This window comes from Sphaeramia orbicularis, chromosome 11 (assembly GCF_902148855.1).
Source record: "Sphaeramia orbicularis chromosome 11, fSphaOr1.1, whole genome shotgun sequence".
Classification (NCBI taxonomy): Eukaryota; Metazoa; Chordata; class Actinopteri; order Kurtiformes; family Apogonidae; genus Sphaeramia; species Sphaeramia orbicularis.
In genome coordinates this window covers 11,455,521-11,474,179 of record NC_043967.1, presented here as the reverse complement: position 1 = coordinate 11,474,179, position 18,659 = coordinate 11,455,521, and the positions used below count along the sequence as shown (strand labels likewise).

Genomic DNA, 18,659 nt, shown 5'->3' with positions numbered 1-18,659 from the left:
GCATCACTATCGGTGCTGGAACAGCCTGTGAAGGAGAAAAGAAGTCTCTGACCACCAGTGGCGGCTGCTCGTCTTTCAGACAGGTGAAGCTCATTGTCGGCTTACACCAAAAAAACAAAAAGTCAAGTTATTTAAACATAAATTTGGCCCTCCGTTCCTTTTTAAGAAAATGGTCAGTGACCTTATCGTACCAAGTAAGCAAGAAAACTTTGAAATTATGTTAAATTGCAACAAGAAAGTGCAATGAGTGTCTTTTATTTACAGTGCAAGAAATGAACAAGTAATTTGGTAGTTGTTTTTCTCTTGATTTCACAGCAGAATGTGTGATGGTATTAAACTGAACTCCGTCAAGTGGAGGAGTATGTCTCAAAAAAGCTGTCAATCAAACGGGATTCAGCCTTTCGACTGACCCTCCAATCAGCATGTGGAATCTCAGTGTCCAGCCCAGCCGAGGTCCGCCCACAGCTCCATTCACCCCCAGAGACGCCGAGCATTCGGGGGCGGGACAACATTGTGGCATTTATCCAATCACCGTCCAGTTTTGAGGTAATGAAAAAAACTGTTCCACTCAGTCCCATTGAAGTGCATGGACGCCGAGCGTCTACAGGCAAATGCATTGACCATAGATCGTATGAGAAAACAGCGCAACGGGAATGTATGAGAAGTGAACATCGAGTCCGTTGATTTGTGATAAAGCTGATTCTGAACAAACTCGTCTGTGAAATGAACGTGTTCGAACACATTTGTAGTCAATGAAATGTCAACACAAACGCACATATTTAACCATTTAATTTTCATAATTTTAGGGGGAGCTGAGCTTCCCTTGCAGTCTATGAGAAATCGCCTCTGCTGACCACAACTTAGTACTTGTGCATACTTAACAACGGGCTATCACATAAGTTACCTGACAGAAAAGCTGGTATTATAGATGACCTTTTGAGATAGTTAACAATGAAAATTCACTACAGGTACCCTTTACACACCAGCAAAATCAAGGAAATGGTGACTGAGTTCTGGGGAAATCACTACCACCCACACTGATGAACATCCAGGGCTTGGACACTGACCTGGTGGACAGTTTTAGATACCTGGGTGTTCACCGTAACAAACTGGACTGGACACACGGGAACAAAAAGGGCCAAAGTTGTCTTCACCTTTTGAGGAGACTGAGGTCCCTTAAAGTGCACACGCCTCTGCTACAGACATTCTATGACTGTGGTAGCCTCTACTATCCACTACGCTGTGATCTGCTGGGGAGCAGACGGCACTGAAGACTGAACAGGATGGTCAGGGCTGGGCTGGACTGGACACTGTAGAGCACGTGGATGAGAGGAGGATGTGAGCCAAGGTGACATCCATCATGGAAAACACCTCACATTCACTACATCAGGCCGTGGAGGCTCTGAGCAGCTCCTTCAGTGGCAAACTGACCCACAGTGTAGGAAGGAGCGAATCTCAGGTCGTTCATCCTCCGCTGTCACACTGTACACAACAGTAGAACCCTGTCCTGTATGGGTCTCATTCTCATCTGTACTGACTTTGTATAGTTCCACTCTTTTGTAAATATGGATATAGCCAATAGAGTTTTATTACTTAGTACTGTTATTACTATTTTTATATTGTTTGTAAGGATGCAAATTATTGATTAATCCATTAATCATTAGTTGGTTGACCTTATTGATTGATTAATAATTAATTGATAAGCAGCGATTTTCCAGAGAACCTGAATTTCTCCTTCGATAGGGTCTATAAGAATAAAAGCTAAATATTGTTCATATACTTTATGAAAAAAGCATGACATATTCCTTAATGATTGATTTATTGTACCATTCGATACGGTACAGACAATGACATTTATGGCATAGAACTAAAGAAATTCTGCAGAGAAATTCAATAAAATAAATGGATCTGAAGAGGGGCAGTTTAGAAGAAATGGGCATTTCTGACTTTGCATCACTGACATGATGGAGTGAGATTTCAGCGGAGATGCCCCCCCGCCCCCACTATTTTCCCATAGCCACCGGGGTGACCGCGGGACATAATGCAGGGCATAATGCGGAACATACCTGTAGCCCGGATCAGGAGCCTGGGGGATGTTTTCAACTTCTGTGTCACTGACCAGATAGTCCAGATGACCATGGACTAGACCAACCTCCAGGGAAAACGCTCCAATCTGATACCGACCCCACATTTGTACGTGTATTTAGGGGGGGTGCACCGCTCCCACAAAAAGACGGGCCGGTCTGTGTTTCGCTCCACCATGTCCCTAAAGCCATTCTAACTTATCACTGCCATGATCCAGTTCAATGACCGGCTATCCCAGCTGCGGGATTATTCAACTTCAGTGATGAAGCCTAGTTATGGCAGCGGCGCCCCCTACTGTCAACACCACAAATCTCACCGTGGAAAAGGGTAATTAACCGTCAATTAATAATTTAATCGAGCACATTCTTATCGACAATTAATTGATAGTCGATTAATTGTTTACATCCCTAATTGTTTGTATTTTGCACCATCTTCATACACGCACATTTTTTGTTCTTGCACTTTATTCGGTTCCTGCCTTGACCACTGAATTTCCCCACTGTGAGATCAATAAAGTCTCATCTAATCTAACCTAATTTAACCTACCTGTTGTTTTGTGGCTTGAGTGTGTTAGCTTCGTCATGCCAATCTGAGGTTGGCAAGGCTACCACCTCTCAGGGAGATGAGCATCACCTGATCTGGGTGTAGAGAGCCTCTCCTCTTAACTACAAGGTAATACGTTGGCTCTGGCCCCTCCCTCACATACACAAAGACGGGGCACCTCGCAGGTTAGCGGTGCTCTCACCCTGTCAAGGGCAGGTGGGTGACACCCGCTGACACGAAAAGGTGGTAATTACACACCGGAACGCCCTGACACCCCTGTCACCTTGGGCGTCTGCTGCTCATGTATCCCAAGTGTCACTTAATCAGGGGAGCTTTTACACCACAGCGGGAGCACAGCGTGCATGTGTGTGTGTAGTTTGTGCAAGAGCAGAATGCATGTTATTTTGTGCATGCGTGTGTGGAGCTGAGAGTGAGCTCTGGGGTGAAAGTGATTTTAGGACGAGTGCAGCTGTAATCAAACACCACCATCACCATGAAGGATACATTTACTTATTAAATATGCTGCAATCAAAGAGGAGCTTTGCTAAAGCGATGTAAATGATATTTAAAAACACCATGGATTCAGTAACAGTTTGCACATCAGACATATTGCTAAAATAGTAAAAGCAAGACTTCAAAATATCAACATAACATGCTGCGCACTTTACCCCTCAGCCAAATATAGTGTAAGATTGTGTTCAAAGTTACTGCCCTATTATTTAGATTAGATTGTCTTTGTGTTAAACTTATTACATACATATTTATATTTTAAAAGTACTCAGATATTATAACTGCACAAGGACATTTGACCTTGAAAAAGTACGTCAAGGTCACCTATTATCAATAGGCCTCTGCTCCATGCCAAAATGCATCCACAGTATAAATTTGATGCAGATATGTCAATGCGATGTGATTATGTCATTGAATGGACAGACAGCAAAATGATAACAATACCCCTCGGCTGAGTGGTAAAAACTGGTTGCATACAATAATGATTTCCAAACAATTTAATTTGATACAGAATTTAACTATTGGGAAGTTAAAAGAACCAGAGCTTGGGCTTACAAAAGGATGGGAAGCTGGAGAAAAATGTGGGAAACCATGACTTTTACAGATATGTTCAGTTTCAAGGCCCCTTCAGGGAAGTGAATGGTATGATCCAAAGCATAAAGGTTCAGAGGAAAAGAACATGAGAACAAAATGTATTTTACTAGCCATTAAATCTTAATGATAAAAAGTCAACGAAGCATATGATAGAGCAAAGGGTAAAGGAATTTAAAAAAAAAAAAGACGATTAGAAGATGAGGATGATTTACATGTCATCACATATCCACCAATTCACAGATGTGGTAGGATTTTCCTGTAGAAACATGATGTGTTTTTTCAATACTGAAAATGACAAGAAATTTCAATTCACTCTGAACAAGAATAATGTTTTTGTAGCACTGAATATCTTCATTGTTCTCATAAATGTGTTTAACATTTTTTTTTGTTCTATTGATTATTAACTGACAAAAAATGAGGGCCTTTTTCCACTGCCTAAATATCAAATAGCAAAATTTTTAAATAAATTTTCACAAAACAAAGCTGTGATTTGGCTAGCATGTATTTTTGAAGGTCTCGTTAAACTATTCAAGATAGCTTTGTGAGCCTTGTCATACAATAAAATGGCAGTTAAAATGGTCAAGAATGCTCATTTGTGGACATATTCCTTTTTCCTTATGATTTATAGATTTCTGAAATGGACTGCACTGGTTTGTTGTTTTTTTAAAAAATGGGTCTACAAAAATCAAAGTTCGAGAAACGCTGATGTTTATTCTCATGTTTTTTTGGAAATGTCCATATCCATACAGGTTGCAAGGTATTTTATGGCTGTACAATAATGCACAATCATCTGTTAAAATATTAGTAGCACATAAAGAAATCTATTAAAGGAACGGTATGTTACAATTACTGACAATAATTTGACAATGCAAAAAGGTGCCACATAAATATAAGGCAATGGCTACTGCCACAGTACTGTGGCACGAAATATCAGTTTGTCTATTGGCACAGACCAATCAAATGCTAGCATTTGTACTAGAGCCGATCATGGATACTGTTACATGAACTCATTATCCTCTTGTTGCCACAGTACTGTGGTGATATATGGAGTATACTTCAGTTCATTCTTTTGTGCATTTTGCTATCACAGTATTGTGGCAATTGATGGAAGAAACGACAAATTAGTGATAGTATATAGTATAGAATAGGAATTATTGTTGTAAATACTCTATATGTTGTTTTATGGTGTTCTTTGCTCTGTGCAGTCAGTGAGATTGAGGCTGGAGAAGGTGGGTGGAGCTACATGTTAGATGTGGCAGTGTGTCGTGTTACTTCTCAGTTCTGTGTCAGTTCAGTGTATTGAGTGCTGTGGTCTGAATTCTGCACAGCATGTTGTCCCAGTGGCTGATTTATATCAATCTCAGATTTCGTGCCACAGTCATGCCACAATACTGTGTCAGTAGACACTTTGTAAATATAAATATTAATGTTACAATCTCAAATCAGCATGAACAGGATATCTTACAGCTGTAGCCATGATGTGTCCCAATATTTTTGTCCACATAGTTAATTAAACATCAATATTTTTTTAAAGTTTAATGAGAGATTTTTCTTCCTAAGTGAGATGTGAAGAAAGTAGATGGTTAGTTGTGATAGAAAATTATTATTTACAGTTAGAGCACAGGTAGAACATTTAAAATCAAAGTCATAGATAAAAAAAAAAATTTAAAAATCAATGTTGACAGAAATCAAGTGAAAACCATCTCTGAGGCATTTCAGAAGCAAAGATAACAATCTAAACAAAACTAACCAATGCAATGCAATGATATTTATTACAATATAAAACTATGTTAAGACATTTGTCATTATTGTTTTGTATCCCAGACCTCTGTTAGAAAAGAAACACCTGAATTCAACATGTCCCAATACTTTTGTCCACATACTTTATGAAAGGAGCAGTTAAAGGGAGAGCATATTGACCATGGGTCGCCAACCTTTACTATCTAAAGAGCCATTTTAGGACAGATATAGAAAAACAAATCTGTCTGGAGCCAAAAGATAGCCTTTTATCTTTCCTCCAAGTGTGAACTATTTAAGAAGCTCTTTAGTATGAGTTTGTACGGAATGTGTGGAGAATAAATCAGTGTTTCAGAGCATTTACAGAACCACAAAGAGACGACAGAACTAAAGAAAACGGTGATATTTGTCAGTATTTTCATTCAAATATCAACTGGTATGTGAAGACCTTCTTTGCAATGAAGAATGGAGACAAATATTGACAGCCTTTTTTCTTAAAAAAAACAAAATAAAAAAGAGAACAGCATACTTTGTATCAATGATGTCCTGTGTAATTTGTTGTGAGACTGTTTTGAATAAATTTTTTTAAAAAAAGAAAAAAAAAAAAAAGAATACAGATGAATACCTTCAGTATCTTAAAATTAAAAAGTAATCTACTTTTACTACTACTACTATTTTTTTTTTATTATTCATTTGGAGTATAGTCTACATTTTTTATAACTGCATAATGTTAGAATCACTTTATGGTTGTGACAATAATAGCAAAATGTGTAAAAAAAAAAAAAAAAGAAAATTTAAAAAAAAAAAATCGTCATTCATTACCTCCGCCAGGAGGCATTATGATCACTTTGCTTGTGTGTTTGTTTGTTTGTTTGTTAGCAACTTTATGGGAAAACTATTACAACCATCTTTACCACATTGCACCCACAGATAGGCCTAGGCCCTGGGACCAACCCATTCAATTTTGGGCCAAGTAGGCCAAAGTTCAAGGTCACAGCAAGGTCACTAATCTACAGTTTTCCTATCTCTCATCATTGAACAATTTTCGAAAATTCATAAAAAATTCTCCGATTAGCCTCCAATTTGATCCACCTGTAGCTTATAACAATATCTTGTAACTGGCACAAAATTGTCCACATCCACTGTGGAATGTGGACTCTGTGGACATTTCAATTTAACAATGAAAATCCCATTTACGACACATTTTTCATTATAACTCAACAAATATTGATTGAAATGTAATATAATTTGACATACACATGACTGGTACCAAGCTTCAACTTTTTCTGCTGTATGGAACAACCTTGAAACTGTTGAATTTAAAAAGAAATAGTCGATCCACACATGCACACCGTTCGGGGTGCTTGGTGGAGGTTTGTGAACTCTGAACACTTGTTTCCTTTTGCTTTTTGACAAAGCCACATTGAGCCACTGGAAAAGGGGCCGAGAGCCATATGTGGCCCCAGAGCCACAGGTTGCCCACCCCGATATAGACTAAATGATAGACAAGCAAGTGTATTTCCTAAGGATGGTTTGTTGTGTGTGACATGGTTTAGAGCTATCGAGAGAGAAAAAAGGTTTCAGAGTAGCTTTGGTTGTGACTGATTCTGCTGATGTGCGCGCGCGCACACACACACACACACACACACACTGTCTCTACAGACTCACCAGGCGTGCATGGGGGTTTCGATGGTAGTACACCTCTTTATACTCGTCCATCCAGACCTCGGCGGCTCTCACGCTGTTTGCCAAAGCTTTGTTCCGCGCATAGGGTGCCTTTTTAGGAAACACATGGCCCACATGGGAACACGGGTGGACCTCCAGGCTGCCCCCACACTGCCAAATCTGAGGGACATCAACAACAGCACCACGAGGATTTGGTTAGCCTCTGAGCCATGATTCAATCATTCACTAAGGGAACACAAAGTGCAGCCTTGTTATGGAGGAGCTTGGAATCAGAAAAGCTGGTCTGTTGTTGAAGGGAAATATTTTTACATCCCATCCATTTGGGAAATTGCAGTTATTGAAGAAAATAGATGCTCAAATTCCACAATGCAATTTACTTATTAAGCTCTCTGGCCTTTTTTCACAGAATCCCACAGCTGTTTATCTGTAATTTATTTGGTATGGTGTTGACAGGAAATTAAATGGGAATGCAAACCAGATCTGGCTACATATCTGGTTTAAGTACTGTGTGTTGTGAAATGTGGTTTGGTGTAAATAGCTCTGAATAAATCGTGTTACATGAAAAATACATGTGTGATCCCACAATTACACACAGCAAATGCTAATGCCTTACCCTGAAGGAAAATTCCAGGTTCTCTCCTCCCCACACTTCCATTCCTGTGTCGTATGTCCCCAGGTAATGGAAATAGTCCTTCCTCACTGCAAACAGACCACCTGCCATAGTAGGAGACCTAAGGGAAGAAAAACATTCTAAATGCTACACTGAGACTAAATTGCATGTATTTTAATAATTGCGTTAAATCTGGGTGATAAAGGCTCAACTACTAGAGGACAAAGCCAGGGGATGATGGATCAATTTGTGATTTGAACTGAGTGTTTCTATAGGTAATAATGTACAGGCCGCCTTGGGGTGCTTTTACACAAACCCCATTTGGTCCAGACCTTCCAGTTTGATCTGAACCATATCGTTGCCATGCAGGTATACTTCTTGGACAGTTCGGCCTCTCAGATCAACCACAGGAAGCTACACTAATTTGAAAAGTGGTACATTCTTCTTTGAGTTCTTTGAGTATGCTCAGCGACAGTAGAGGAGTTGAGTAGTTTACAAGTAATTTACAACTGAAATATTGACTGGTTTTCTAGTTCTACTCTGGAGACAAAATAACAACAAGTGGTATGTCGAACAGCACAGACAGAATAGCAAAAGGTTCCTTCATTGCATGGTTCAGTGAAAAACATTAGAATGCTTTCCCAGTTAAGGTCTGGAAAGTTTTTATTCTTGCAGCAGTTCACAGGCTACTAAATACCAGTAGGAACCATTCCAACACATGAAGTTAAACTGCAGTAAATTTGGTGAAAAAAATATGAAAGGTTTCCAGTTATGATGAATGATATATACAGGGTGTATCAAAAAAAACTATACATTTTGAAAAATTACCCCCAGTTCCGCATTTGACAATTTTTGGAATTTTCTTTTATGTGCGTCAGTAGGTAGGGGATTGGTGGATATTTGTCCAAATTTCCAAATTTAGGGTTAGGGTTAAGGTTAACTCTAACTTGGTCTGTCCCCAGTGACATTTTCAGGCCTAAACAAGTTGAATTAACTTTGAAAGGCAGGAACAGCTGTCATGGGTAAAGAAATGAAATTGACATGGTGGCCAAAGTGTTAATGCTGTAACACGGCAATTCTGTGGAAAACAAGATGGATGCCTTTTGTCCCCTCCCATGACCTTTGATTGGATTTAAATCCCACCGCTACTTTGCACAAACCAGTATTAGCTTGGATTGCGCAATTTGCCCCTGCTCACTCATGCATGAAAACCTGGGTCTGTAAATTTGGACAAATATCCACCAATCCCCTACCTACTGACGTCCATAAAAGAAAATTCCAAAAATTACCAAATGTGGAACTCGGGGTAATTTTTCAAAATGTATATATATTTTTGTATACACCCTGTATATGTGTGTGTGTGTATGTGTGTGTGTGCGTAAAGCCTTGGTTTGGACTTTGCTTCAGACTTTCACTTACGCACCTGATGACATCAGTGGGAGAGCGTCGGCGTTTCTGTTCATACTCTGGAACAGCGTGCCACGTAAAGACCAAGCGCCAGTCGAAACCTCCGATCTGAGGTTCGCCAGAATTCCCCAAGTACTGAAAGGTGTTCCAGTCAATCACATCAATGACAGGACAGACAACGGCTTTGGGTTCCTCTTTAATCCTGTGTGGAGAAAGAAGAGAACCTGTGAACTTTTGTGCTTTTGTGTCTGTGTTGCCCCATAGACTTGGCACACTGAGCGTTGTTTTGATATTTACCCTGTGTGCCAACAAACCAGAGCAGCAGGGTATTGTTTTCACCCACGTCTGTCTGTGCACGTATAACTTACAAATGGATGCACTGCAACATGGGAGACTGAGTGATTATGTACAACAGGGATGTCAAACTGTTTTTTTTTTCAGGGGCCATATTCAGCCCAATTTGATCTCCAGTGGGCTGGACCAGGAAAACAATAACACAATAGCCTATAAATAATGACAACTTTTTCCTCTTTGTTTTAGTGCAAACAGTTTTTAAAAAACATTCAGTTGTGAAAATCTTTACATTTATAAACAATCCAAACAAAAAAAGATGTGAATAACCAGAAAAAAACTTCAAAAAAAAAAAAAAAGTACAATTTTAACAATATCATAACTCAACTAATACGTGTGCATTATGGATCAGATCTACAAAGGCACAAAACATTAAATAACAGGCAGGATATTGTTAAAATTGCACTTAATTTTCTTTAGACATTTTACATTGTTCATATTTGTTCAGGTTATTCACATTTTATTGTTAATGTAAATATTTTCAGGATTTTAATGTTATTTTTTTCCACATTAAGCCACAAAGAAAATTTTGAGCTGTCATTATTTATAGGTTATTATGCTGTTATTTTACTTTTTAACTAAAATGAGTTTGACACCCTGGACTGTTAACATTTTCAGTGTAATTTTTGCACTTTGCAGATTCATCCACAGGCTGGATTGGAAGCTTTGGCGGGCTGATTTTGGAACATGGGCTGCATGTTTGACACCCCTGAAGTACTAGGATCTGCATTTTGGTCCATTTATTTGTCTCAGGAACACTCGAGTATTTACAAATGTCATTTATTCTCTCTCTGGCGGTGTCTCACCTGTGAAGGAGGGGCTCTAACCAGCCCTCGTGACACTCACAGTGACAGTCCAGGAAGGTCAGGACATCCCCGGTGGTGATGGACGCCCCCAGCAGCCGGGCCCGCACCAGACCCTCCCTCTTGGTGGCCCGGATCAGACGCACCTTCCTTAAACCTGCGATATACTGTTCCAGCGGCTCCTTCAGGTGCGCTTCAGAGAAATTCAACAAAAAGAGTTCGATTGAAAAAAAATTTTAAAAAAACAACCCACGGTCTCATTTTTTGACATGTGCACAAAGACTGTGTTTGTTTTTGCTTTTTAAAATCTTTTCTGATGATAATTAAAAGCCGTATATAAAATCCAATAAAACAATGACACAAAGCATAAGCCAAACAACTATTATCTCCTGCCAGACTTTAAAGAGCAGCAGCTGGAAAAGTAGACAGATGGGGAAAACAGTGTTTCACAATGTCATTGCTACATTCAGACAACTTGTTGAGTGTTTTATAAACAAAGAGGTACTGAGGTTGATTGGCTGAATGGGCGTTGGTCACATAACCTCATATTTATAGGACTGATGTCGCCCACTGCCCACTCATGGTATAAAGCAGCAGTTGTACTTTCTAAACTGTAATCTAAACTTGTCTGAAATGTCTCTACTCGTCTACTAAAGGTTCTTTCCTGCATTCACATGTAATGTTAAATGTACAGCCTGGCACTAATGGAGGAACAAAATCATTTGCTGTGTATTTAAGCGGTTCATTACAGCAGAGGGAGAGGCTTGTGTTGCTTCAGTCTGTACACGGCGCTGAGCCACAAAACCGCTCCCCTAAAATGCGTCACAGTCTAACACTCAGTTTGGGCATGTAGAGGAAAACATGAAAAGACTCAACACTAAGATAAGTGATAACTCCCACTTTAGAAGTCACCACTAACCACAAAATGAAGCAAGCAGTATGACAAAACAGTGATTAAGGAAAGTCTGATATCCCTTTGGCTTTCATACATGTCAATCTATTCTCCACAGCTCTACAGTCCCAAAACAAGATACAAGGTACTACTAATTTACTAGGGTTATTTCTTGTTGTATCATAAACTTTTAACTCCTGACACATTATTTCATTAAAACAGTCTGCTGTGAATTTGCATCTATAGAAGCTGCTGTGAGTATGTGCTTCTGTTCCTTTTCTTCACTGGTTTTGCTTTACTGTGTGTTTTATGTCAAAACAGGGTGGAATAACATAAAAAGACAAAGAGAGGAATTAAAGTTTGACAGTTTTTTTTTTACAAAATAAGGCACTCAGAATGTACATCAATTTTGGCCCAGTAGTTTTTGTTTTGGACTCTTTTTTTCTAAATCAGTCCAGCTGCTTTTTGGCCTCTGGTTGAACTCCAAAAAGCAGTTACACGGTCAAAACGCAGAATAAAAAAATAAAGGAAAATTGCGACAACACTGCAAACAACAGTAAAAAAAAAAATATCAAAGAAGACGGTGTTAAAAAAAAAAAAAAAGCCCAAACCATAGCGTGTCTGTCTCACGTCTCACTCACTGCTCTGTGTTTTATCCCCCATTACAAAGGCGGTGGGGGGTGCACTGAGCATGCTCAGATGTCTATGGAAAGAGCATGGTCTATTCTATCAGCACATTTGGAAATTTTTCCTGTTGAGCAAACTGTTTAATTTTTAGGAATTTTTAAAATAAATCATACATTCAGAACACTCACCACAGACATGACAGGGCTGGACAATATGACTAAAATGCCTTTTCTATAATAATCAATATCAAAATGTACAGGGTGGGGAAGCAAAATTTACAATGAACATTTAGTTGTTTTTTCTCAGCAGGCACTACGTCAATTGTTTTGAAACCAAACATATATTGATGTCATAATCATACCTAACACTATTATCCATACCTTTTCAGAAACTTTTGCCCATATGAGTAATCAGGAAAGCAAACGTCAAAGAGTGTGTGATTTGCTGAATACACTCGTCACACCAAAGGAGATTTCAAAAATAGTTGGAGTGTCCATAAAGACTGTTTATAATGTAAAGAAGACAATGACTATGAGCAAAACTATTACAAGAAAGTCTGGAAGATACTATTAAAGAAGAATGGGAGAAGTTGTCACCCGAATATTTGAGGAACACTTGTGCAAGTTTCAGGAAGCGTGTGAAGGCAGTTATTGAGAAAGAAGGAGGACACATAGAATAAAAACATTTTCTATTATGTACATTTTCTTGTGGCAAATAAATTCTCATGACTTTCAATAAACTAATTGGTCATACACTGTCTTTCAATCCCTGCCTCAAAATATTGTAAATTTTGCTTCCCCACCCTGTATAGTGTCATAATTTATAGTATGATCATCATGAGAATATTCTGATTCATGAGCAAAAGCTGGAAAAACCAGGTTCACTGGTTACACTTTAGAAAATTAACATGAGGAAGTGTTTCCATTGTCTCGGTGTAATGACAAATGCAGGCCTGTCTATTTAAATACAGGAAGAGGAGAAAAGTCATGAACATCGTTTTTTACTCCATAAAGACCCAAACATCCACTGGCAACCAAAAATATCTACTGATCTCTAATGTTTAATATCTGCTGGTCCACTAATCCTATCAATACATTTAAATAATTAGTGCAAAATGCAGTTTGTCATCTTTTCATGGTCATCAGATATGACTCATTTGGACGTTCAGAGGGCCCATTGTGAACGTGGAAACACAGTCATCCTCTACAACACTGATTCACCAATAAAACCCATGGAGTTTGATAAATGACAGTGGATGGAGATGTTCAGTTAATAACTTGATTTGATTCTGATTTGATATAATAGCCTCTGAATTCACTCATGAACATCTAAATTAAATATAGGATATTAAAATAGGAAAGTACATGATTTACAGTGAAAAATGCAAAATACAGAGGATAATATTATAATAAATGGTGATAAATCACTTAAGAAAGGTTAAATAGAGAGAAAAATTCATTGGGAAGCCGTCACAAAAGTAGCACTGGGTCTTTATGGGTTAAACAATGTTTGTTGCCATTTGACTACAGATTTCCGGATTTACAAGGCAGACTTAAATGCAACATGGAATTAGGCAGTGCCCACATATTTTACAATGCAGAATAATGATGTCAAGTTTATGAGGCGCACTGAGTGTACCCCACCCCATGTGTGTTTGTGTGTCTGTGGCAAACTCCGACATGAGTTTCTGTAAATACATTTTCTTTTTTAATTTCACACTTGAAAATGTTTATGGAACACCCCAAACTCCCCCAAGTTAAAACAATTTATTAAACTTACTTAAGGTTGTTGTTAGTCGTTTTCAAACCAAAAATGTGAAATAGTGTACACTTAACTCACCTGGCTGATCTCCAACATCTTCCTGGATAAACAAGACTCTTGTTCTACTTTATGTATTAGTCATGTAAACCACAGCCCATATCACCACGATCCAGCAACACAATGCAGTCCAGTTTATTTGCTCCAAACAACTTTACAGAAATGTGCCTAATTTGCATTTTCTTTTTTTTGCAACTCTTCAATAGCTCCCTTCAACTTTCCCTTGACATGTTACGGATCAATGGCTACATACAGAAGTGGAAACAAAAGCAGTGTACCTGTAATTGTGAACCAGCTACTGTACAGACCCTCTGCATTGTTTTTACCACATAGTAATTTTACCACAGCTCTGGGATTTACTTTCCAAACAGAAAACCTACCCATGTGTAGCACTTTGTAGGTTCCGCACTCATTTCTTCAGTGCAATAGGCTGTTAGATCTATCCACTATCAAGTGAAACTGACCAAAGCGTTATTATTTATCAGAATTAGAGCTGAAACAATTAATCGATTCATTAACTTGGAGTGACTAAAGAATGATTCGATTACAATTGTTGTGATTCGAAGCTAAGTTTCCTTAATGTCGCCGTCATCCATCGTTGGTTCTACTGTTGTCTTTCTCACAGTCGCTTATTGTGATGCACATGATGCCAGGATCAGAAGAGACGAGGACAAAAAGGCAGGAAATGTCTATATTCACGTTTCTTCATCGTAACCATCAGTTACTCCTTTAAACTTTTAAACTTTCGCACAAACATTAAAAATATTTGACTTTATCTTTTTTAAGTTGTATGTTAGTATGTTAGCTTAAGTTGTTAGTAAGATAGTAAATGTGTTGAAGACTGCAGTGCACATATTGTTGGTAGACATCATTTGACTTGTTTGTTGTTCTTTACATATATAGATATTTTTATATATACTTTATACTGTTGTTATTGTTATTTCTATGTAGATATTTTTCATATATCCTTTAACTTGTATAGTTTTTGTGATTGTTGTTTCAGCTGGTTTGGGAATAAAAGACAAGTTGTCATTTTCAGATATCTCTTTCTCAAATTTTTCCTTTTCTTTTGTCTATTCAAATAATCATTTAACTGAATATGAAGAAAACATTCAATAGCTGCTTCTCTAATCATCTGTCTTCGTATCTTAGACTTCACTTACACATCCCTACTGTCAGATTGCGACCGTACCTCTTTCACTGTAGTCATCCACCAGGACCACCTCTTTAAGTAGGATGTCCGGGGATGTCTCCAGTACGCTGTGGACCGTCCTCAGAAGGGTGGACCAGGCCTCATTGTAGAAAGCGATCACCACTGAGGTAGTGGGTAAAGACCTGTAGTCATACTTCAGCTCTTTGCAACTGCAACAGAAGGTGGAGGAAGAAATTATATTAACAGAGGGTGAATGAGATCAACATCCAGGTCATTTCTCCCCACAGCCATCACACTTTACAACAGTTCTCAGTAACACCCCCCCCCCCCCCTCATATCACACCATGTGCATGTGTAACCACGATGTAAATATGTATATAATACTTAAATTTAACTCATAAAGACCCAAATAGCCACCGGCAACACAAACCATCCAAAGATATAAACTGTTCAATACCTGTTGATCCATTAATCCTATCAATCCATGTAAATAATTGGTATAAAATACAGTTTGTCATCTTTTCATGGTCATCAGATATGACCCATTTGGATGTTCAGAGGCTCCGTAGTAAATGTGGAAACACCATCATCTTCTACAACATTGATTCACCAGTAAAACCTGTGAAATGGGATCAATGACAGAGCATGGAGACACTTGTTTTTACATTTAGTTATCAATATTTTTGCTGAAAAATTATTTTTTTCTTTACTTTTCTCTGTTTTGATGTAATTAACTTTGAATTTACTCTGATTTTCCATTAACATCTGCATGATCTGTAAATGAAACATAGGAAAGTACAAGATTTACACCAAAAAATGCAAAATATAGAGGATAATCTTATAAAAAAAAAAAAAAAAATTGGTGATAAATCAGATAAGAAAGGTAGAAATAGAGAAAATTTCATTTGGGAACTGCCACAGAAGTAGCACTGGGTCTTTATGGGTTAAATCTAAATTTATATAGAATAGCAGATTTTTCTTTCTTTATATTTTATGTTTCACATGCATATATTTCTGTTTTTTCCAATCTTCCCTTAAGTCTTATCTTATCTAATTTTGTCTTATCCAACTGGCAATGTGCAAATCAACAAAAACATGTGACCAAAATTAGAAGACTCCCCCTCCTACATGATCCACAGTTGGTATATGGTGCGTTTACGGACCGGTTACTTACAGTGGGTTCCATCTCTCCGGCAGCCTACGGTGGAGTGACACCCTGTCACTGACATAAGTGTTAATCTGGTGCTTTTTGATGCTCTCCTCTTCTTTTCTTTTCTCCTCTTCGTTCAGATTCAGTTTGACAGCTTTGCCCATTTCCCCCAGGGCATTTAAATCTAAGGGGGGCTTCTCATACACGGGCTTCTTCAGCTCCTCATCGTCCACCTCTCCTCCTCCTCCTCTGGGGACCTCTCGTCGATTCGTCACGTTCACGTCCCGGGAGTTATGTCTGGAGAAAATTAAATATCCCACTAAAGTGACTCCGAAAAGGAAGAAGAGTAACTTGGGTCGGTTTCTTCTTCCGCAGGTTGCCATCGTGTCGCTTCCTCTCTAAAGGTATAAAGTTGGAGTTTCATGCCAGGAGAAGCAGCATTTCACGGGCACCTACTGCCGAACCGAGCCCGGTTCTGTTTCACTAGCTTCGACAACTTCAGCTTTGTCCCGCATTCCTTCAAGCCAAAACACTTAAACACAAAGTCCTGTTCTTCTTCTACTACTACTTAAATTCCTTCTTCTTCTACTACTACAACTTAAATTTCTTCTTCTTCTACTACTACTTAAATTTCTTCTTCGTCTTCTTCTATTATTTCTGTCTTCTTCTACTACTTCTGCCCCTACTTCTTCTTCTTCTACTGCTAAATATGCAACTGGTGTGATACTTGATAAAACAAGTGTTTTTTATCTTAACGGTGGCTAGAGTTGGACACTCCTCCTCCTCCACCTCCTCCACCTCCTCCTCCTCCTCCTTCTTCTTCTTCTCCTCCTCCTCCTCCTCCTCCTCCTCCTCCTCCTCCTCCTCTTCTTCCTCCTCGACTCTCGTGAATGGTGAGATGCAAAAAAAAAGGATTACCCTACCCGGATTAGTTATCACCGGATTAGTTAGCACACCGGTAGGTACGTAACACGGCTCCCACACTGAAGAGGAAACTAATGTTGCTAGCTAGTTTGGTCAAATCAAAAAGCCCCTCCGCTTCAGCTATACTTTTCACTTTCACAAAAATACGCGTTTCAACGTAACGGACACAACTTGTCTGTAGTATTTATAAAGTGTTAAATCCAGCCCCTGTCTCTGTTGCTCAGTTGCAGTTACGTACCTCGTGAAAAAAACTACATTTTTTTACGTCCAGTAGTTGCGACCTATGTCTACGTGAACTTGATTTGAGAAGTTTGAGTCCATGTCAAGTTTAAAGACACAGGAAGAAGGTGTCCGGTGTTGGATTTTCACAATAAATGACTTAATTGCCAAACGGCTGAAAAGTGAAGTTAATGTTTAACACACTGCAGTTCCACTCGTGGCCGCTTAAGGCGTGTCAGTCCCCACAGACCCCCATGATAAAATGAAGAACTTAATGAGGGACAAATAATGACATGATTAAAAATAAATAAAAATATAAATAAATAACTGCAGAAATGTACAAATAAGTACTTGAATAAATAAATAAATAAATGTACAAATAAATGATTAAATGCTTATATTTTATGTTTTTATTACCATACTTTTATATTCATTTATTTATTTATTCATTCATGCATGCTTTTTGAAATGTATTTATTTATTTATATACTTGTGAATTGATGTATTTAATTTATTTTTGTATTATTGCATTTCCACATTTATTTATTTATGTATTTATTTATGTAATTCCATATGTATTAATTTATTTATTTGTATGTCCATTTTGTCAGAGAAAAAGAATACATGTAAATTAAGTGGAGTGTCCTTACTCCACTCTGAAGTAGGATTGCTTTATTAGGCTAACCAGACTATGAGGGGAAAAAACATGGCATAATTAGAAATAAATAAAAAGATAAATAAATAACTGCAGAAATAAACGTATAAATAATTAAATAAGTACTTGAATAAATACGTAAATGCACAAATAAATACATAAATGAATAGATAAATAAATGTTTATATTTTATTTTTTATTACCATATTTTTATATTTATTTATTTATCTAGTAGCTCAATCATGCTTTTGCATGCTTTTTAAAATTTATCTATTTCTAATTATGTAATTTTTCATCCGTCTTGATAATACACGTGTCTATGATCTGGTACAAAAACAATTTTAATCTCTAATTATTTGGCACTTCTATGACAACTGCACAAAAAAAATGAAGTATAGAGCTGCGGCTATTGATTATTTTTGTACTTGATTAACCTGTCTGTTTTTTCCCCAATCGATTAAGTGATTATTTGAAAAGCTGAAAAAAAATTGTAAAAAAGTCTGATAATGACAACTTCTCCTTTATTCCAGATCCAGAAACCACAACAAGTATAAAAGTAAAAGGATATATAAAAAATATCTATAAACATCAACAAACAAGTCAAATGACATCTACAAACAATATGTGCACTGCAGTCCTCAACACATTTATATCCAACTTACCAACAATTTAAGATAGAACAAACATATACCTTAAAGGGGTCATATTTTGTTAAATCCACTTGTATTAGTCTTTGGACATTTATTTGCCTATTTGGACCCTAATAGTTGAAAAAGTTTGAATTTGAACCCTCCAGGTGATGCAAAGCTATCTTTATATTCATTCTGGCAAAAATCGAGTGGATTTCTACAACCTGTTTTAATTTCTGCTTAATTTGTTGCATTTATAACTAGTT

The 18,659-nt window shown here is 37.8% G+C and overlaps 1 protein-coding gene across 1 annotated transcript in view; it reads right to left on the bottom strand.

Moving 5' to 3' along the window:
- galnt12 (UDP-N-acetyl-alpha-D-galactosamine:polypeptide N-acetylgalactosaminyltransferase 12) overlaps positions 1-16,776 on the bottom strand; it is a 34,381-nt gene extending 17,605 nt beyond the window's left edge. Inside the window, exons 1-6 of the mRNA XM_030147592.1 lie at positions 15,991-16,776; positions 14,856-15,025; positions 10,330-10,519; positions 9,189-9,374; positions 7,769-7,886; positions 7,138-7,314 (exon numbers count right to left, since the gene is read on the bottom strand). Coding sequence (XP_030003452.1) covers positions 7,138-7,314; positions 7,769-7,886; positions 9,189-9,374; positions 10,330-10,519; positions 14,856-15,025; positions 15,991-16,349 — 1,200 coding nt within the window. The 5' untranslated portion in view covers positions 16,350-16,776. The remainder of the gene's footprint in view (positions 1-7,137; positions 7,315-7,768; positions 7,887-9,188; positions 9,375-10,329; positions 10,520-14,855; positions 15,026-15,990) is intronic.
- Positions 16,777-18,659: the final 1,883 nt, after the last annotated feature.